The sequence below is a fragment of the Plecotus auritus genome, assembly GCF_963455305.1.
Source record: "Plecotus auritus genome assembly, chromosome: 9".
In the NCBI taxonomy this organism is placed as follows: Eukaryota; Metazoa; Chordata; class Mammalia; order Chiroptera; family Vespertilionidae; genus Plecotus; species Plecotus auritus.
Genome location: NC_137783.1, coordinates 136,251,124 through 136,273,288, shown reverse-complemented (window position 1 = coordinate 136,273,288; position 22,165 = coordinate 136,251,124). Strand labels below are relative to the sequence as shown.

Sequence of the window (22,165 nt, the reverse complement as noted above, 5' to 3'; positions counted from 1 at the left end):
GGGGATAACTGTGATACTGTCAACAATAAAAATACTTTTTTTAAAACTGTAAAAATAACTTGTAAACTATACCAGTATCTATGGTAACATAGATCCATATAAACAACAAAGTTCTCCAAAGCATAACCAGAAATCAGTCAACACCTGAAATAATACTGATGGTTTAAAAAACAACTGTTAGACTTCGGTATATCTTTTTTGAATACATTTTTATTGATTTCAGAGAGGAAGGGAGAGGGAGAGAGAGATAGAAGCATGATGAGAGAGAATCATTGATCTGCTGCCTCCTGCATGCCCCCCAACTGGGCATCGAGCACACCTGTGCCCTGACGGGGAATTGAACTGTGACCTCCTGGTTCATAAGTCAACACTCAACCACTGCGCCACGCTGACCGGGCTGACCAGTATGTCTTTACTGACCACCACCACCCCTCAAAAAAAAGTCATTAATTCTAAGTTCCATGCAGCTTGAGGGCATTTGACAAACCACTACTCATCTTTCTTTTTTCTAGAGAAAAAAAAATTATAACATTTTTCAAAGGTGTTTTTTTTTTTTTTTTGCTCATTGATTTTTGTTTTTAATTCTGCCCTGTTAAATGTATTAATACTAATAAATTTCTATTTATAAAATTAAGGTATTAATAAGTTAATAGAATATATTAGTAATTATGATCATTTGAGCTTTCTCCTGAAAGAACTAATTTCCTCCTTGAATATTTCACAGGCCCAGTTGGTGGAAGATTTCCAAGAACTGCGAAGGACATTAGAGGCTATGAACATGTTCAGTGCCAACCTGGGGTTCTTTTCCCTTCACCTCATCCAGATCTTGATTTTGGAAGCCTTGGCTTGGCTAATGCTGTGGCATTTTGGCAATGGCTGGCCAATTACAATATGTATTTCCTTTCTTCTCACAATTTCTCAGGTAAGCAGGTATCCTAAGCCCGGGCAATGGCTTTGGGGGAAGGCTCAGAATTTCTTCTTCTCTCTTTAGATTGGTGTCAGCTGCTGCTGGATACTTCTTGGCAAGCTACTCATTGGTGTCTGACCCAGCAGATTATCAAACCTTGCTGGGCCCAAGTTCTCTTGCCGGTAAAATGGGGAGATAACAATTTTTTTATAAAAATTTTCTGAGGAGGACTAATCAAGTTAATGTGAACAACACCTAGCACAATGCAAATATTTAATTTATGACAGTTGCTACTCTTTACCCAGTTTTGTCCACAGAAGTTCAGTTTTCAGTCACGTAACATTCGTCTTTATCTTTCATTCATTAACCAACCAGCATTTATCAATGCATAGACCATGAATTTTTTTAGAGCAGAGAATACCTCTTATCTATATATATAAAAGCCTAAGTGACCGGCCAACCAGCCAACCATTTGACCGTCTGACTGGTAGCTATGACATGCACTGACCACCAGGGGGCAGACACTCAATGCAGGAGCTGCCAAGCTGCTGTGACTTGGCAGCTGAAGTTCTTGGGTGACGCACCCAGAACTAGAGAGGAGGGAGCCCGATTCCGGGGTGCATCATCCGAGAACTGCCCTCTCTCAACCCGGGACCCTTTGGGGGATGTCAGAGAGCCAGTTTTGGCCGGATCCCCACAGGCCAAGCCGAGGGACCCCACCGGTGCACAAATCCATGCACCGGGCCTCTAGTATGAGAATAAGAACATATAGATTCTGCCATAAATGACAACCAACACCTGGCATGTAGACTAGACAAATCTTTGCTGACTAAAGTATTAATCTCTGAACATAGCCTTCTATGCGCACAACACAGTGTTTTGGACACAAAGGGAAATGCACCTGGTCCCTGCCCTTGGAAATGAACCATCCAGTGAAGAAGATTGCCATTGAAGTATCTAAACATATTACAGAATGACATTGATGCCGAGGAGAGGGACAAGCATGTGCTGTTGGAGCAGAAAGAGGCATTTAATTCTGAATGGGACAAATGGTGAAGGTTTTATGGGAAATTAACATCAATGTTAATTCCAGAATATTTTATGTTAACTTTTTTCTTGAAAGCCACATTGCACGATTCCTTGAAAAGCGACTTTAGAAGCAAGAAAAGAATCAAACTTTGGCCGGGAACTTTACATGTATTTATATTGCACAACAGCCCAAAGAGTAAAGTGCTATTATCCCTGCTTATCAGAGGAAGGACAAGTTTCAGAGCTATTGATAACTTGCCCAGAATCCTGCAGCTCAAAGGTGGTGAAGAACGGTTTAGAACCCAAATCTTCCTGACTCCAAAGGCCATGCTCTTTCCACTCCACACTGGAAGATTTTGATGGTGATGGCAAAGAGAGCATTCTAGGCTGAGGAAACCACCTGCACAAAGGCACAGAGGTCGGAAAGAATGTGCCATGTGTGGGAAATAGAAAGTGCATTTGCCTTGAGGTCAGACGAAATCTCCCACTGTTCTCAAAAGGGCCCCTAAATCAACTAGTGGACTCATTTGTTAATTTCTTCTTCCCTTCTCAGCTCCTCTAACAACTTTATCTCTTCTAGGCCCAGAGTTCATTTTTGCAGCATGACACAGGTCATCTTTCCATATTTAAGAAGTCCAAGTGGAACCACCTGATGCACAGATTTGTGATGTGTCATCTCAAGGTACAGGATGTTCAGGGAGTATGAGGAAATTCTCAAAGGTCATTTCCTAAAGCGGTGGTTTCCAAATTTGCTTGTGCACTCAGATCAGTAAAAAATGTTTGTGCACACCCTGAAAATAAATGTAAATATACTAGCAATGTAGATACTATGCATATATGCAAATATGTAAGATTACATTATAATATATATGCTGAAAATAGAATTTTAAATTTTTATAAGGATTTATTTTTATTAAAGAAGCTCTAACATTTTTTCTTACCCAAATAAGCTTTTTGACCCAATCCCTGGCACCCGGTTAAGGAACTCCTCACAGAAGAAGGGTTGTGCCTTTAAAAATGAAGATATGTACTATAAATTCATGAATAGGAATATTATTAGGAGGGCTCTGCACATTTACTGCTGGGAAGCTAGGGGAATCCAGCAAGCCTGAATAGTCCCGAAAGGGTTTGGCTGTAAAGAAATAAAGGAAACGGTGCAGAAGAATAGATAAAAGTGAAGAGAAAGAGGAAGAGTGGACAAGGATACTCAGATGGCTTTGGTCAAGAGCTGAAGTTTGCAAAACCCAGACTGCTGGAAAAAGCAGGTGCCCATGATGGCAGTTGGTCTTATCACCACTAACATAAGCTCCAGAAGGGCAGGCACAGTGTCCTGTGCATCACTGCAATGCAGCACCCAGCAAAGTGTCCAGCACATAGTAGTTCTTCAATAAGCAGTTGTTGAATGAGTGGATGGATGGATGGATGGATGAATTAATTATTTATTAATTAATGATTGAATGAATGAAGCCAACCAAAGACTGCTAAGAATGGCTCTTAGTCCTGACTCTGATAAAGTTCACTGTGTGACCTTGAGGGAGTCACTTTCTATCTCTGGCCCTCAAGTGTTGTCATCTTAATATTAGGAGATAAATTTGTTTTCTGCTTTTCTATGACATTCTAGGATTTGATGACTATGTGCTCTGGCCCAGGAGGATAGGAAATGCCTCTGTGCCTTTCACTAAGCCAAATCCTTCCATTCAAGCCAGACCCTCAAAGGAAAAACTCATAAGCCCTGCTTCAGAGCCTATTTGTTTTTTCTTACTGAAGTGATTTCGTATTGAATTGGAAGATACTTGGTTAGAATCACCATCTAATCCTACCCTGTTTTCAGTTGAGCAAAATGAGGCTTAAATATCTTAAAATAACATAGAATTGAGTCAGGATTAAGGTCAGAAATATCTGTTCCCCCACATGGTTAGAAGGAATAATATATTGTCATTTTATGTAACAAGTTTAATGTGAAAATTCCTGTAAGTACACTATTCAGCCCTTTATCCACTAGTGTTAGATGAAGTGTTTTGGGATTCACTCAGAAATCTTTAACACAGAAATAAAGCAAAGGTGGTTCTTTATAGCATTGTGGGATTCAGGTAGTGTACCCTCTCAGCCTCCCTCCCCCAGGAAGGAAGGAAAAATGAGAAAGTCAGAGGAAAAATGAGACTCATCTGCTCTGGAGATAATTGACAATTGATTTAGTGCCAGTGAATGTAATATTTCAATCAAGTCCACCCTTGCTGGTACTTTTTTAAAAAAAACTATTGCTTTCCCATTGATCCAAATTTGTACACAGCTCTCTTGTTATAAATTTTGTCTCCAGAAACAATTTTGAATATAATCTTGATGACTCATGACCAAAGTAAATAAATGGTAAATGGCTCTAAAAGCAAATCATAAGTGGTCTAGAAGGGATCAATGGGGAAAAAGGGAGACATCTGTAATACTTTCAACAATAAAGATTTTAAAAGTAAATAAAAGCAAATCAAGTGCACTCGGGCAAAACTAATGATTTATGAGCAAAACTAATATAGGCTTCAACTATGCACAGGAGAGAGTTACCTGTGGGGAAGAAAGGTGAGCTAGGGAGAGGAAGGGGGTAACAAAGAAAATTATCCTATAAACAGCAAACATCCCCACTTTGTACATGTACGACAATTTTAAATTTCAAAGCTTGATTTCACATTAATTTACTCTCCTCCCACCTGGAAAAGGCACAGATATTGAGATTATTTGGAATTTTCATCCACCAGCTGTGCAAAAATATATACATTTTGGTCTTTGCCATGCTTGCATAAGAAAATAGTGTTTCTGAAAATAAACCACAAAATGTCCGCATACATTTTGGACTTCTGTGCAATGTGAAAATCAAAATGGACTCCCTGTAGCATATTTTTACCCCTCACCCCCATATGCATATTTTGCAAACTATAAAAATCAAGTATTATTATAGAGATAAAGAAGCAGATAGTTGAAATTAAAACCTTCCTTAAAAATCTGGCTTATATTGTTTCCATGACTATATCCTAAAACATTTTGGGGGGAAGAGTGTCAAGCATGGTATTTCCTGTAATCCTTCCGGTAACCTCATCCATTTCACAGATGATGAAATTGGTCAAGGGCACACACCTAGTAGCAGGACTTTAGATTCAGGATGGTTTCAGTTCAAACCCTGGCTACTGCCCTAAGAAAGGACATAATGTGAAAATGAAGGATGACTTAGGGTGGTTCCTGTATGGAACTAGGTGCCCAGTAGCCTGTTTTGCGCAAAGTTGGTAATCCTTACTTCCCCAGGGATCACTCTCTCCCTTATCTCCAGAAATTGTAGCTTCCAGACAGAGGAGCCAGGGAGGAGCCAGCTGCTTTAGATCACACCCACACCACTCTGACCACTGTTCTAAGTTCCACAACCTTGAGCAGATGCTCTCTGACCTTCGTGAATCAAATCCTGTCTGTCATATTACCAATTTCCATAGATAGTTGTTGGCTGAAGGGTATAGTAAGCTGGTAGAAGAGGCCAAGATATTGGCTATCAGAGGATTTAATTGAAAAAGAGAACCATTGCTTATCACAGTGTCCTTGTTAAGTTGTCTCCTGCTCTTATTAAATTATATGTTTCATAAATGTGGGAATCCCATCTAGTCATGTCTATCTTTATATTCTAAATACTGCCTACTTCAGTATCTGATACATGGGACATACTTCAAAGAACATAATGAGTGGGTGAATAAATGAGTGAGTACACAGTTGTAAGAGTGAGTGGATGGTATACAATTTAATAGGAGAAATGCAGAGTCCATTAGAGACCCAAAAGGGGAATAGAAACTGATGACTCCATGTTGAGTTTGAGGTGTCATGAGACATCCAAAGAAAATGTTTTGAAAGTGATCTCCCATTCAAGCATGAGATTCAGGAGAGAGCGCTGGACTGGAGAGAGATTCCACTGGAAGGACATTAGGGAATGTGAAAAGTGAGAAGAGAATACTGCTCCTGATGATTGAGGGCTTGGGTTGCTAAGAGAAAACTGCAGTGAAGACTATGGGAAGGCAATGCTAACAGATTTTTCAAACAAAGCCATCTCTTGCACCATAGATGTATAGTGTGTACCTGGTAAGTCACTTTAAATTTTCTAATAGCCACATGTTAAAAGGTAATTTTATTACTCTGTGTATTCAAATATCATCATTTCAATAGGTAATCAGTCTAAAAATTATTAAGATATTTGTATTTCTTTTTTATCTTGAATCTTTAAAAATCAGTATGCATTATACACTTACAATTCATCTTAATTTGGTCACATTTCAAATATTCAATAGCCACATATGACTATGGCTAATGTATTGGATAGTGAAGATCTAAAACATGTATTGGCCAGTTATTGAGAGACATCAAATGCACAATAAAAACCTACTGCTGCTTATTCTTCTGTGCGTGATTAACACAATAGGGGAAAGGAGGGGAAATTAAATATCTCAATATGCCAACATTTTGCATAAAACTTCTCATATCTCCCCAAATGACTCATGGAGGTAAATATTATCATACTATTTTTACTGGAAATGAAATTGAGCCTTAAGGAGAGCAGGTAATTTGCCCAAACCACACAGTACTATTTATACATCTAGTATATGAAATTAGGTTGATATGCCTCTAATTCCTTTGCTCTGCTAAGACCTTTAGACTTTAATTCAGAGATAAAATCACAAGCAACGTAATCAGGGATGATTCAAGCATGACATCAGCTAAAATATTTTTGTTCTCATTTATTTTTATATGAGAGCACTGAAGCCTGGACATGCAATCATCTGAGCCAAGCTCCCCTAGGAAATCACTTCAAATCCATATTCTTTGAAATATTCATTGAAGTAGGATTCCTGTTTTCCTCCACAACTAATTAAAGTCTTAGAGCTGAGGTTTCCTTTTATTTTTTTTAAATAGAAAAACTACTCTCTGCCCCACCTACATCCAGAATTATAAGAGTTTGTTTTTTTTTAATACTCACCCAAGGATATTTTTCCCTTTTTTTTTTTTTTTTTTTTTTTTTTTGAGAGAGAGAGAGAGTGGAAGAGAGAGGGAAAGACAGAGAGAAATAGCGATATGAGAGAAACACATTGATTGGTTTCCTTCTGCACAAGCCCCAACCAGGGCCCGGGCCAGGGAGGAGGAGCCTGCACCCAAGGTAACTGCCTTTGACCAGAATCAAACCTGGGACCCTTCAGTCTGCAAGCCGGTGCTGTATCCACTGAGCCAAACTACCTAGGGCCAGAATTTTTTTAATAAGAATCACAATAGAAAAATAGGAAATTATTTCATTTCACCAGATTCTTATGATTTTTCATCATCACATGTTGTTTGAGCCTGAATTTATGTTCCTGACTCAGATGACTATTTGTTTGTAGGCTTTGAGAACCCCTGTCCAATGAATCATTCTGTGACCCAGCAGTGGGGGGCAAGTTTGAGAAGCTCAAATGTCTCGTTTTGACTTTGGAGAAGCATGTAAAAAACTCTAATCTTGAAGGGCATTTCAAAAGAGAAATCTTGCCACCACTAATGAACCTTCTCTTCTCCTCAGGGCCTGTCAGTAAAATGGTGGAATCACCGACACTTCCAACATCACATAAAACCAAACATTTACCCAAAAGACCCAGATATTGATGTGGGTCCACTTTTCCTGGTTGGAGATTTGCAACCTATCAAGGTACGTTTAGAAGTCCTGGCCAACAGAAGTTTCTAGAAGTTTCTAGAGGAGGTTCTTAGACAGGCCTATTGCCTTGTTTTGGAAAGATCAAGCCAGAGCTTCCAAATTCACACGTGTCCTGAGAACATCTCTCTTTTTAAGTCCAGGATATAGATTTTAAATAACTGAACCTGGGATTGTAAAATTAGGAGATGTGGAGTGCATGACTCTATGTCCTTAAAAGTTATTCAGTACAACCTCCTAGTGCAGTGGTCGGCAAACTCATTAGTCAACAGAGCCAAATATCAACAGTACAACAATTGAAATTTCTTTTGAGAGCCAAATTTTTTAAACTTAAACTTCTTCTAATGCCACTTCTTCAAAATAGACTCGCCCAGGCCATGGTATTTTGTGGAAGAGCCACACTCAAGGAGCCAAAGAGCCGCATGTGGCTCGCGAGCCACAGTTTGCCGACCACGGTCCTAGTGTAAAAATATAACTCATATCACCCTGTTTGAGCAATCCTGATGACAAGCAAACACCTGCCCACTTCCTGTCACTAGCTTTCAGGCAACATATGCTAATGTTAGGTAGTAAAACTAGGTGATGTGAAGTCAACAATGACTCTCCAAGAATATGAAGATATTCACTCAGGGAAACAGGTCAGTACATTCAATAAGCACTAAAGCACAAACATCTAAATCTCTAATTATTTCGACTAATTCTAGCTCAGACAATGCTATTCTTTTTAGTTCATGTTTATTTTGGTACATTTACACATGAACCACAGCCCAAATGTTTCTTAAGATACTTAGAGACCCCACCTCTAATTTATATTTCTTAAAATATAGAAAAAGGAAGGGAAAAGTCAACTCCAGAATTTCTCAATTTTTGATTTTCTTTTTTAAACCTCAACTTAATGTCATCATGTAAAGGACAATCAACAAGTTTCTTAGAAGTCTTCATTCAATAGGAGGTCTAAGGACATGGATCCTGGGAGTTGGGTACTTAGGAAGAATCTGCTATCTTCTCCTAGGACTATTCTGGAGTTTTATAGAAATAAGAATCTAGCTTAGTCAGTTGCTGTCTGGGTCTTGTAGTACCCTCTTTTCCATCTGAATTAGGAAAAAAATTATCTTGCCTATATTTTGAAAAACAAAATCCAAGGCTGTGATTGTGAATCAGTTGCTTTTGACCATGGCTCCGCAAACAAATTGGATCTCTCTAACGTTTGTGAACTTCATGCTCATCACTAAAATTGTGACATTTGATTTATTATTATCCCCCCTGACAAAGAGAGATTTGTCTCACTGAAGTTCATGAAGCAGCTTGACCTTCTTCAGAAGGGGCTTCTCTAGAGCTTTACAAATTATCAGGGCCACCTCTCCAAGTTTTACTGTTGCTTTTGGGACATGTCCCTAGAATCTTAGGGATCTATATAACATAGTTTCAAAGCTACTGCACAAAACATTACTTAAAATTATTTATACTCTAAAATTCAGTTGTTTCACATCAAAAATAGTTCTGATGAGTCTAGAATATTTGCTTTCTCACATTTTATTGTCAATATTTCTATCACTTTCTTCAAACATTCATTCTTTCAACAAGCATTAATTAAATCTTCTACATGCCAATTCCTATGCACCTGTAAGACTCAGCATACTCCTTTGAAATGACTCTCAAAACCAGCCTTTCTCCTAGGTTTGCTAACTCTCAAGCATTCTTTATGTATTTCCTTTTCCATTTTCCCACCACTTAAATATTTGGAAGTTTGAGAGTAACTGCAAATAGCTATTATTATGTCATCACCATGACATTTCTTTTTATTTATAACAATACGAGAAGAAAGGATCAGACCTACTCTCCAAATAAGAGAGGAAATCTATATGTAGGTGGGAAAGTATTAAAAGAATGGGGAAAGCAAGAGTCAAACCTTGCCCATAGTGTAACTGAGTGAATATACAGATAAAATATACAGTGGGATGTGAATTGCCATTCATTCATTCAATTAAACCATTTATTGAGTGCCTGCTAGTTATTGGAGGTATAACCAATACTTTTATTTCTCCTCTCAAGATATTTTCTGTCTTCATGCACTGAGAACAGATTACATGAAGGAGACCCCTAGAAAATAAATCAAATTTCCAGTACTGATATATATAATATCACTGTGCTTTACAAATAGTAAATTACAGCATGAGATCCATAATCAGAACACAAATGAGGAAAGATGGAACAGATAGGAGAGGCCATGCCTATATCTTTTATCACATGACCATTCAATAGATATCTATTGAATAAATGTAGATAGAAACTGAGCTTCAAGCAGAATTGTAAACACCATTGTTAAAGAAGAGATAGAAAAACTCATCAGCCCTGACCGGTTTGGCTCAGTGGGTAGAGCGTCGGCCTGCGAACTGAAAGGTCCCAGGTTCAATTCCAGTCAAGGGCATTTACCGTGGTTGTGGGCACATCCCTAGCAGGAGGTGTGCAGGAGGCAGCTGATAGATGTTTCTCTCCCATCAATGTTTCTAACTCTCTATCCCTCTCTCTTCCTCTCTGTAAAAAAATCAATAAAATATTAAAAAGATTAAAAATAAAACTCATCAGAAATGTGCCTTTTCAATTACCACTCCACAGAAGGACCAAAAAAATCTCAAGATGGCTTCTATGCCAATAAAATTTTTTTTAGTGATCAAAATCCACATACAGTAGTCAAATGGAATAAACCATCTATACAAGAATTGCTCATATTTAATTAAGGCAAAAAGATGCCACAATATTTCCCCCCACTCCACTTCTGCTTCTTTTAGTGCCTTAAGTTCAACAACCAATGAACTCTGATCATATGGCTCTTTCCATAGAGATTTTAGACACTCACAAACACACAGATGTCCTCGAGTGTAATGGCCAGAAGTATTGTCTCTTATTTCAGTTTTATTCTCTCTCCATTCAGTATGGCAAGAAGAAAATCAAATACATTAACTATGAAAAGCAGCACCTTTACTTCTACATGGGTGAGTCTCCTTGAAGCCAAATTCCTTATCATTCCATTTCCTTGAAGCAAGCAGTAGTCAAGCCAGAAAACATGACTGGAATGCTCTCACATAGAGACCAGCCCATGTTGTCTTATAACTGAGGAAAGCGTAATGCCTTCTTTCAGACTTACTGGGGTGGAAAACTGAAAAGGAAAAATGGAGAAGCAAATAGGAATCTTTAATAGGCATTTCATCACTCTGGATATTGGGTAGGGAAGGAAATGCTCTGAGAAGGATGGAAGACAGGATGCCAATCAAGGAATCTTGAATCTAGGACTCTAATTGTGGAAAGACTAAACACCTACAAGAAGAAAAGAATAGTGGCATTTGGGTAGGGAGGGAAGAGAGATAGGAAAAGAATGCCAAAGCATTGGCAGTATGATGCCAGAAAAAGTAGAGACCCGGGAACAAAAGGCACTTATACAGCTTCTGTGTGAAAGAAAGCTGGCTGTTTCCATGGCTTACATACAGTTGTAGAAGATATTTTAGTAAGCATAGACAGATAGATGATAGATAGGTGCTAGATGATAAGTAGATAGACAGATAGATGGTAGATAGATAGATGATAGATAGATAGATAGATAGATAGATAGATAGATAGATAGATGATAGATAGATAGATAATAGATAGATAGATGATAGATAGATGATAAATAGATAGATAGATAGATAGATAGATAGATAGATAGATAGATAGATAGATAGATAGATACATGATAGATACATGATAGATAGATAGATAGATAGATAGATAGATAGATAGATAGATAGATAATAGAAATGTGGGATGTGGGTCCAGGCTTAAAAGAAAATAGGGTAGCCCTGGACAGTGTGCTCAGTGGTTGGAGCATTGGCCTGGGCACCTAAGGGTCTTGGGTTCAATTCCTAGTCAAGGGCATGTACCTGGGTTGCAGGTTCAATCCCCACCCTTGGTCAGGGCATTTGTGGGAGGCAACCAATGAATGTGTCTCTTTCACATCAATGTTTCTCTCTTTCCTCTCTCTGTCTCCCCCTCCCTTCCACTCTCTCTAAAAATCAATGGGAAAAATATCCTCACTCCTTGGGTGAGAATTACAAAGAAAACAGGGTAGCTAAATAATGCTAAAACTAATAAAGATCATCAGAAGCCAAATGCTTTGATCCTAAGCAAAATCAAAACCATGACAGCTCACATAAAAAGGTTTCGTGGAACCCCAAAATGTTCATCTCTAAAACATTTGGGAAATAAACCAAAATCAGGGAAGGATACAAACATTTTCTGTAGATCAGGGTTCTTAACCAGGAGCAATGTTGCTCCCAGTGGGACATTTGACAATGTTTAGAAGCATTTTTGGTTATCGCAGCAGAAGGGGAGAGATAGTACTGGATCTGGGAGGTACAAGCCAGGGATGCTATTAAACATCCCACAATACACAGGACAGCCCCTAACAACAAAGAGTTATTGGGCCCAAAATTCCAACAGGGCCAAAGCTAAGAAACTCTGTTGCAGATTATCTGATTTTCCCAAATATTTGCTGCCAGTGGTCATCTGTAACATGCCTGAACAGATGGCCTGTGGTCCAATTTTTTTGAGACATAGGGATTTAATTCCACTGTTGCCCCTTCCACTGCTGGAATCCTGCAGCCCATCTTATAGTAATCACCTGCTCCTTCTCTTGCATAACCAAAAAGAAGAAGGAGGACACTGGTGCCCCATTTTGAAAGGTAGCTAACCTCCAACCTAGCTAGATGAGTGTTCACATAAGAATTTCTTTTCTGAATTCTTCCCATCTTTCATGCGGCAATACGCCCTTAGCTTATGAAAAATGAATGAATGCTGTGGAATCACTGCAGAATCTCCCCCTCCCAAGCCACATTGCCCACAGGGGCTTTCATTGTGTCCTTTCCCTTCAAATGCCAACTTAGCATCTCAGGTACAAATGAATCATACTAAAACTGTCAAAGGGAAACAGAGCTAGACATTTGTTAGAGATGGCAAGACATATTTTATTCCAGCTATTGCAGTAAAGGAGAGGGCTTCAATGTAAACTGAGCTCAACGCTGCTAAAACAAAAAGTGGAGCACTTTTAAAACATGGGGGCATGCTAATGGATATTCCTGAAAGAGCTGAGGGGATGAGAAATTGGCCAATGTGATTAGGCCATCTGTGTCTGCTATTGGTGCTAATGGAAGTTAGGCTCCTACCCTCCCACAGCACCTGGGAGACAGGGCCCTAACCTTCTTCGTGATTATATTTCAAACAGATGATTCTCAAGTCCTTAAGGAAGCCATTTCTGGGTCATCGAAGCTATATCTCAGTGGGACAGAGAAAGCATTTACAATTGTAAGATTTCTAACATAAATGTTCTAAGAAAAGAAAGGCATCCCAGGGATGTGGCCCTGAGCTGTTAGAAACTATGCTAGTATTTGTTCAAGTTTCTTAGTATGTGGGCTGGATCAAGTCATTTGTGCTGAGGGGTTACATAGTTTGAGAGTTTGCAGCGGACACAAGCCTAGTCTAGAAGAGGACTCAGAGGACCTGAATAAAGTGTGGTCAAGGAGAGAGTCTGTCAAAACCCAAAGGCTCTCCATAAGACTTGTTTGTGCTCTGGCCTCACTGATCCTGGGGGAAAGGCAGGTAAATGATTCTTAAGCCAATAAAGGAGTACAGCTTCTTTATTTCTGCCACCTTGACATATTGTGACCAGGCCCTATCCTAAGGATTGTGAAGGATGGAAGGTTTCCATGGGCCTTAAGATAACTTGAAAGCTCACAGTAAAAGCTCTTTTAGGATGCCTCCATCAAGAATGACTCAAATCTTGAGCGCTTCCCTAGTCTTCTTGAGGAAGCTTGAACCAAATTCCTGGTTCAGCCTCATAGAATCAAAAATCCCATTTTGTATCTCAAGCTTGCTGCCCTTCTCAGAGGCAATATTGCAGGGTGGCATGTTAAGGAGATAGAGCCCTGTTGACTTGCACTGAGGATACATTCTACTCATTTATTCATCATATTTTTTGTTATTGTTGTTGTTTTCAGTTGCGCTTCCCCTCCTCATGCCTGTATATTTCAACCTGCAATCCATGCAAGTGATGTACCTCAGAAGATATTGGAGGGTGAGTAACAACTCATTCTCTGAAGCTAAATCAAGTAGAAAATGGGAAATGAAAATGCTTAGTCTCTTTCAGATAGAGCTTCTTTGAATAGTGAGACATAAGATTTAGCCAGTACATGAAGGCACCCTAGCCCAATGAAGGGGAAATGAGATTGTGTTCACAGCATCTAACTTTCAACACTTCTCTCTGCAGGACATTGTCTGGGTCAGCAGTTTTTACATCCGATATTTCATCACATTTGGCCCTTTCTATGGAATCTTCGGAACAATATTGCTCATATATTTGGTCAAGTAAGAAAGCAGGAATATCCACTTATTGCCTAGATAATTCTCTTATCTTCCTTATCTAATCCATTTGTGATTAGCATAAGATTATGGCACCATGCCCTATTCTCTGTAACTGTGAAGAAAAAAAAAAAGTTGAAATACTTGAGTAAGAAGTGCTCCTTAGAAAAAAATATTGGCCTGATCTTCTCTTTTTGTTCCCACTTGCTTAATTCCCAATTAAGTATTTCACCTGACCCCAAAATCTTTTAAAACTGTAATCCAGTTGGACATCATAATCCTTCCAAAGATAATGGAAGAGAAGAAATTTTTAAAAGTTATTTTATGACTAGGAATTTTCCCAAAACCAAAATGACTTCCCACTGAATAGCACTCTTCAAATTCCCAATTTACCCCCTCATTATTTTACTTTATTATTCTAAATCCTACATAATAATAAAGATAATAATATCTACTCTGCATTAGGCACTTTACTGAAGGCTTAATAGGCATTCTCTTATTTGCTGCAATCCTTGAATGATCCTGTATTGTAGATAGTATCTTATTTTCTGCTAAGAAAGCTGGAGCTCAGAGTGATTAAATCACTTGCCCAAGGCTACAGAGCTTGTAAGGTCCAATGGCAGTACCAAACCAGAACTTGAACCCAGCTCTACCTGATGACAAAGCCCAGGCTGTGTATGCCCTTAAGTTAGGTATTTTTTTTTTTATCCTTGCACCAATGCTACAGCAAACTGGGACACTGCTTCTGCACATTAGGCAGCAAGGTAGGTCTTGTGACCAAATGCCTAGTGTGTCATTTCTAGATTTAAAGAGGAAAATAAATGACCACTATTTTACTGGAACCTTGGAGTCACTTTTACTTCCTCCAATACTCAGCCAACTCTGTCAGCAATTATGTAAGCCCAGTGATTGGAACTGTAACACCTCAAGGAGTCATCAATTCCTCCTTTTATTCTCCAAAAGGTTTCTTGAAAGTCCCTGGATTGCATGTGTTACGCAGATGAGCCACATACCAATGAAAATGAGCAGAGAGGAGAACAGAGACTGGCTCAGTACTCAGGTAGTAATGAAGTTCCTGGGAGAGGATCCTTCAAAGCATAATGATTTCGAGTCTGGTTACCTCCAATAATATGAATTCATTCTTATCCAATGCTTGCCAGAAACCAAGCACTGTCAACTACTGTGCATCTAACTACGTGAGATAGGTGCTATGATTACTCCCACATTGCAAATGATAAAATTGAGGAATGAAGAAGTTGAGTAACTTGCATAAGATTACATAGTTAATAGGTGGTACAAACAAGTTTTAAACACAGGCAGTTTGATTTCAGGGCCTTTGCTCTAAACCAAGGGTCAGTAAACTACAGTTCAAGGGCCAAATCTGACCCACTTTCCATTTCTATAAAAAAAAAAATTTTCTTAGAACACAACCATGTTCATACATTTTTATATTATCTATGAATGCTTTCATGCTACAACAGCAGAATTAAGTAGCTCTGACAGAGAATTAAAATATCTGCAGTTCGATACTTTATAGAAAAGATTTGGGGACCACGTGACACAGCCTTTCAATTACAGAATAAATTTAACACCCAAAAGGACACTGGAATGCACCTCATTTCTTTGTATAGGTAGAGAGGCTCAGTGAGGAGACATGACATGCTCTCCAAGCATCTGTGAATGATTCAGTTTTAACCAGCGCAAAACAGCCCTACCTCCTCGGCCTTCCACCTGCTGAGCCACGATTGACTGGGGAATCCAGTCATAATTCTACTTCCTTCTCCAAACTCACTTCCAAGTTCAGTGGACCTTCCATAGGGCATCAAGTAGTGGTTATCATATTTTTTTGGTTACAGAACCACTTGACATTCTTTAAAGTCACTGTGAACCTGAAAGAGCTTGTGTTTATATAGGTTATTTATATTCATGGATATTTACTATAGTTAAAATTAAAACACTTTCAAACATTTATTAATTCATTATTAATTAGTATAAGAATCAAAGCAACACATCAGGGTGATGGTACCTTCCTATATTAGTAGCCTCTGGGAAAATCTACTGTACAAGTATGAGAGAAGGAGAATGAAAAGGAAAAAAAAAGTCTTAGAAGTATTACAGAAATAATTTTGACCTTGCAGATCCCCTGAAAAAAAAGTTGTAGGGAACCCCAAGGTTTTCTGAAGAATGCTTTGAGAAATGCTGACATAGAACAACCACAAAAATAATATTCAAAATGTCAACTCATCTGGAATTAAACCTTAGAAAGGTATTGAATAAAATAACATTCACAAAGGATCTTAATCTTTGCAGTCTGAAGAAGCCTACAAACTCCTCATGATAATACTTTTCAATGTATAAAATAAAATACATTAGATTACAAAGGAAAATATTTACATTGAATGTACTTCTATGCACTGAACCCTTGGTTAAAATCCATGAATGCCTTATTCCCCATTGAGAAGCCCTTCAATTCCATTCTATGGAAATGGATTCTAACCCCTATAACCTCTACCAAACTCCTTTATTCTCACTTTTATCTGCCAAGGTCCTCATTGGTGACACTTTAGTCTTTTGTATACAAGAGCTGATTGTGACTTAGCCCCCTCAAATTCTATGCACTTTTTCATATCTATTGCCTTATATATACTTCTTAGTAAAATGTCTTATTTATGTTTTAAATTATAAGCTATTTATTTACCTGGGACCACCTATCTTTTTTATTCCTCATAGTTTCTTACACAAAAGAGGTAATCAATGAACACTTACTGAATGATTGCCTGGGGGAGGAGGGAACTAAGCATTTTCTCTGTTTGACACTTGAGCTTATTTATATCTAACGTAAACTTTTTCTTTGCAGGTCTTGGCCACCTGTAATGTTGAACAGTCCTTTTTCAATGACTGGTTCACTGGGCACCTGAACTTCCAAATCGAGCACCAGTGAGTGATAGAAACAACCCATGAAAGGGGAAGGGGCTCTGACTTCTAATAGCTTCCATACAGTCCAGAGCAGAGCCATAGGGTTGGGATCTCAGAGGAAAAAAATAAACCAGAATTCTTTAAAGACTTCTATCTTTCTACTAACATTAAGGGTAAAGAATAAAAAAAAGAAAAGAAGGAGGCACAACAATAGTGAGTAAATAGAGTGAAATCTTAGAAACTACCAGTGATTTGGTTTCCAGATTCCCATGGATTTAGAAATTGTTGATTGTTTTCTTTGCATTTGGTTTGTTGGCAAAACCTAAGAAAAATCATGACACCTGGGTAACCAAGTTGTGTTGAAACTTAATTGTAATTTAATTTAAATGCCTATCTGTATCTATATCTTTAGAGCTGAGGTTACAAAATAATCAACAGTGAAATCCAGTGTCTGCTGCAATTTCCAAATGGCATCTGGAAATACATCACCAATGGGTCAGTTAGGCAAACATGCCCTAAAGAAAGAGTAAATGATAATCCTTTGAGTTAATCTCCCCAGAATATTCAGGGGAGAGACTTTCCACAACCTCTTTTATCGAAGCCATTTCTGTGATAGTGAAGGAAGAGATCTTATACCTAACTCATAGGATTTTTTTTATCCTTTCTTGTTAGTTCTTTAAAATCCCAGCAAAACAAGACATAATTATTATTTATATTTTATCAAAGAGGAGATAAAAACCCAAGAAAGTCAGCTGGCTGATTAGTAAAAGCCTTGGATGAAATCTCATCTGTCCTATCCTAGAACTTTTCCCCACATGTCATTACTAGAACTTACCTATCCATGATGCAGGAGTTAGATGGATAGAGAAACAGACAGACAGAGATGGAAGGTGAATATCTCCAGCTCTCTAGATAATTTAAAATGGAAAAAAAAAATCCATACTTTCATTTGAGCTGCCAAATATAAACATTTCTTACGGTGCTAATATTTATTTTCTTAGCTCCTCCCAAACATTGCCAACCACAGGGCTCACAGAAGGTTAAGAGATAAGATAAGAGTGTTTGGTAAGTTTTTTTAACTTCCTGCAGCAGTATTGTGCAAAGTCAAGGTTGGGTCTGCATTGCTGACATAATTTTATTTAGTAATGAGGAAAGAAACTTCTTTCCGGGTGCTCTGTAGGTCTAAGTTTTGTATCTCCTGTTTCTGTTTCCCTAGTCTGTTTCCCACTATGCCCCGCCATAATTATCAGAAGGTGGCACCTCTGGTGAGGTCCCTGTGTGCCAATCATGGATTGCAGTATGTGAATAAGCCCATACTGAAAGCATTTGGAGACATTGTCAGGTAATAACAGAGTCTCCTCAACTCAGCTCTCATTTTTCTTCAGGTCCCCAGACTATTCACTGAGTTGTGATTCATTCACCGAAGAACCATTTATTAAGGGGCTCCTGTATGCCGGGCATGAACATGAATAGCATCAACTGAAGATTTGATGATAATAATAATAATAATAATAATAATAATAATAATAATTTTACCATGTACCTCTGCCTTCTAGGTACTTCTTAGTGGAAATGGCTTTCTACAAAAGTTTAAGCTTCTTAAAACCAGGGCTGTATTATTGGCCTTTGTGTCCCCTATAGAACCTTTGCATGCTTGACAACATAAGTGGTGGGAGGGACTTTCGAAGATTCTGGTCCAGGGTTGCAAATGAAGATACTTGCAGGGTCCAGCAGGACATAAATGTGTGAATCGGACAGGGATGACTGAACCCCCTATAGACTGACCCCAGGGTAACTGACCAAGAATGGCAAGCCCTGAGGGAACTGAAAATTCATACCCATCCTGAAGCATTCAGTTCCCTAAAAAGCATTGTGCTGATCAGACTAACAGCCAGTGATCTGGGTTTAATAACTTCCTTTTAGGATTGGAGGAAAAAACAAGCAAACAAAACCACAACAGTATCTTGAAAGAAGCCAACAAGGCCAGTCCTATTCTGATCTGATCCCTGCCGAGTGCTCCAGTGTCAGACTCTACCACTCTCTTCCTCCTTCTCTGCCCTCCAGATACCTGGCCTCCCTTCATCTGTTACATAACCCCCTGCCCTTGCCATTTCACTTCCTTTGTCACCTTTTCTTCTGCCTAGAATGTTCTTCCAACCTGCGCTTGTCCATTTTCAAGGCTCATCTCAAATGCTTTTTCCTCCTCAGTCTTCCCTGGCGCCTATGACTAAGTCACATGCTCTTGCCACACCTGGCTCTCTTCATTCATGACTTGTGTCATAATCATGACTAAATAACATATTGGGTAATAAATTCTTTAATATGTGTCTCCCACTAGACCAGAAACTCCACGTGGACAGGACCCACCTCTCTCCTATGCACTGTTGCATCCCCAGAGCCTAGAAAAGTATCTTTCACATTATAAAATAAGAGGGGTAGGTGTATATTGGATGGATTGTTATACAGTTGCATGCTTTATCTTGTAGAATCTCAAGAGTTTAAAAAAAAAACTAGAGAAAAGGGTAGGTGATGGTTTGGGATACAGAAGAGAGTAAATGAAAGAAGAACAATCTCTTCCATAAAGAAAAGGTGAACTCACCTGCTAAAAACACAATTCAGTGTATTTGACTCCCTCCACTGGGCAACAGAAGAAGATATTTTTCACATATAACTGAAAATGACAACATGGCCCTGAACCAAGTAAAAGAGCATATGTTCCATGGAATAGCAGCTTTTATCTTAGAGTCTCACCTCCTGATAATCTCGTTCACTCCTCCCACAGGTCCTTGAAGAAATCTGCAGCCCTCTGGATGGATGCATACTATGAAACATGATGCAGATGCCAGCCTTGATGTGCACGTAATTGCATCTCTCAAGGAGGCTGGTGAATGTGTAAGAACTTCCCACTTACCTGTCAGTGCCATTGGCATACCGGAGTGTGCCAGGCGTGTGAACTCCAAGGATACATGATAACTCTTTCTCTGAAGGTTTCCTCTGCAAATAAGAAGCAGAGAGAACACAAGATGGTTTTGACCAGAGTGTCAAATCAGAAATGGAGTTCAATGTTATTATTTTTTCCAAAAGATCTTTAACTTAGTCCTACCAACAGGCCTTACTCAAATCATCTCAGTCACTGGGCATAAGTACAGGAGCCATGTAAAAGTCTCACTGACAATGTGGACATAGACAGAAGAGGGTCAAGGAGAGACTTCAGATAGAGCACTTTTTGAAAAATGGGGCAATTGCTCTTTGAAGAGAATCGTACATTTAAGAAGTTCCTGGTGAAGCACAAAATTTTTGCTTATTTCTTTTTTAAACACTTGAACTTCTTTTTCTTTAAACGTTGAGTATAATTAACATTAAAATCTCTAAGTATTTAAATACTCATTTCAGACTTCCATTATTGTACTGCACATGTGTAATTGGTGTGTGTATATATATATATATTTGTTTCCAAGTTATAACATTTCTTAAAAGTGCTTCCTACGTTTAGTCCCAACAACAACTGGTAAAGTAAGAATAGACTCTCCCTGATTATAAGATTTGTTTGCCTAATCCCTACCCACCAAAACAGAATTGCCAAACCTCATTATTAGGTGACCCTACTGCAAGAGAGAGATATGTTTTCTATAAACTAGACCACAGGCTATGTCAAGGCATTTTTCATCGGTTACATAACACCCTGCTGAAGCATGTCTTAGGACGAAAGAGTTTCAATACTAGAAGGATGAGTCAACACTCTCAGTAGCTAGTATAGTGATATTTAATATGTCTGTGCTTTTGCTCATCTACTCACAGAGGAAGGGGCAGTTTACACATGACCTGTCTGCAGGGAAAAAAAAAAAATGGCACCTCCATCCTCAGCTTTAGGGGTTTATCTGTTGTCTGACATTCTACCAGGAAGCATTTCATCTCATTCTTCTAAACTCTGCAAAATATTTGGGGTTTTTTTTTTTTGTTTGTTTATTTATTTTTTTCTTAATTTAATCCCTGGGTTGTGAAGCAAAGACCCTGTAGCATGAAAAAAAAAAAAGTGTGGAGACTTGAAAGAAGCCACTGAGGTTGAAGCAGAGGGAGCAGGAGCCCCAGAGGGGCAATGAAGGAAAATACATTAAATTACTCACATGTCCTAAGGGTAATCCATGCATGCCAAAGCTAAGAAATGAGAATGGGTTGAATGGCTGAGCATGTAAATACTAGTAATATTCAATTGGGAAGTTGGTAGGGAATGAAAAGGGAAAAAAGTTTTGTTGACCTCATAATTCTTCATAATGTAAGCCCTGGGTGGATCTGATAAGAGCCAAGAATCCTCCTGCCTGTGGATCTACAGAAGATTACTCCTGCCTGAAATCAGGGTTGCAAGTGGGAGTGGAGCACGTGGTTGCTTTCTCTATCCAACACCCAGAGATGTTCAAGCATGATTTGTTCTCCTAGTCACTAGAAATAGCAACCAGACCTCTCCCTGGACACACTACCTCAAGACATTCCTTCCTCAAGGTGGAAACTAGCCCAGGTTGCAGTTCCCCAAATGGAGCTGTTTACTGTGAAACTGAACAAATCTGGGAGATTTAGACAGATTATGTAAGGGAAACGTGAAAGCTGAATGGAGGTCATGCCATTTGCTTTCTCTCTCTGCAGCCGAGGTCATCTGTAAGCTGCTCTCCACCCCACCCCCCACCATGAATATATGAGCAAAAGCACAGACACACTATACTAGCTACTGAACCTCTCTATCATTCTCCCTGCTCTCACGTACAGTTCAAAAAAGGTGCTCTGTAAGAACAAAAGTTTATAATGGAATACATTTTAACTTACTAGTACTAGTCAATAGGGGGGTGAGGGGAGGTAAGAGATCTACTGAAGGACTTGTATGTATGCATGTAAGCATAACCAATGGACCCAAGACACTGGGAGGGGGGTGAGGGCATGTGCTGGGGGGATAGGGGAGGCAGGGGGAAGGTCAATTGGGGGGGGAAAAAAGAGACATATGTACTACTATTTGTAATACTTTAAACAATAAAAAAATTAAAAAATAGTCTTTTTCCTGAATTCAATCTCTCAATTGATTTCTCTATCTTACCCTGCTGTGACTGGTGTTTACATCTGGGGAGACACATGACTATATTTATATTACTTGTTCAATAGATTTCCCAGAGGAGGAGAACCAAGGCCTGTTACTTTGACAGTTTCCCAGATCTCTGAGCACTGAATTGGAATTTAGATGATCC

The 22,165-nt window shown here is 38.9% G+C and overlaps 1 protein-coding gene across 1 annotated transcript in view; it reads left to right on the top strand.

Annotated features, from left to right (window-relative positions):
• LOC308258114 (fatty acid desaturase 2-like protein FADS2B) overlaps positions 1 to 21,942 on the top strand; it is a gene marked incomplete at its 5' end in the record, with an annotated part of 32,390 nt that extends 10,448 nt beyond the window's left edge. The window contains 10 exons of the mRNA XM_080688371.1: positions 725 to 922; positions 2,517 to 2,618; positions 7,503 to 7,628; positions 10,564 to 10,624; positions 13,661 to 13,737; positions 13,930 to 14,027; positions 14,985 to 15,081; positions 16,879 to 16,958; positions 18,154 to 18,279; positions 19,720 to 21,942. Of these exons, the coding sequence (XP_080544497.1) occupies positions 725 to 922; positions 2,517 to 2,618; positions 7,503 to 7,628; positions 10,564 to 10,624; positions 13,661 to 13,737; positions 13,930 to 14,027; positions 14,985 to 15,081; positions 16,879 to 16,958; positions 18,154 to 18,279; positions 19,720 to 19,771 (1,017 nt within the window). The 3' untranslated portion in view covers positions 19,772 to 21,942. The remainder of the gene's footprint in view (positions 1 to 724; positions 923 to 2,516; positions 2,619 to 7,502; positions 7,629 to 10,563; positions 10,625 to 13,660; positions 13,738 to 13,929; positions 14,028 to 14,984; positions 15,082 to 16,878; positions 16,959 to 18,153; positions 18,280 to 19,719) is intronic.
• Between the last annotated feature and the right edge of the window lie 223 nt (positions 21,943 to 22,165).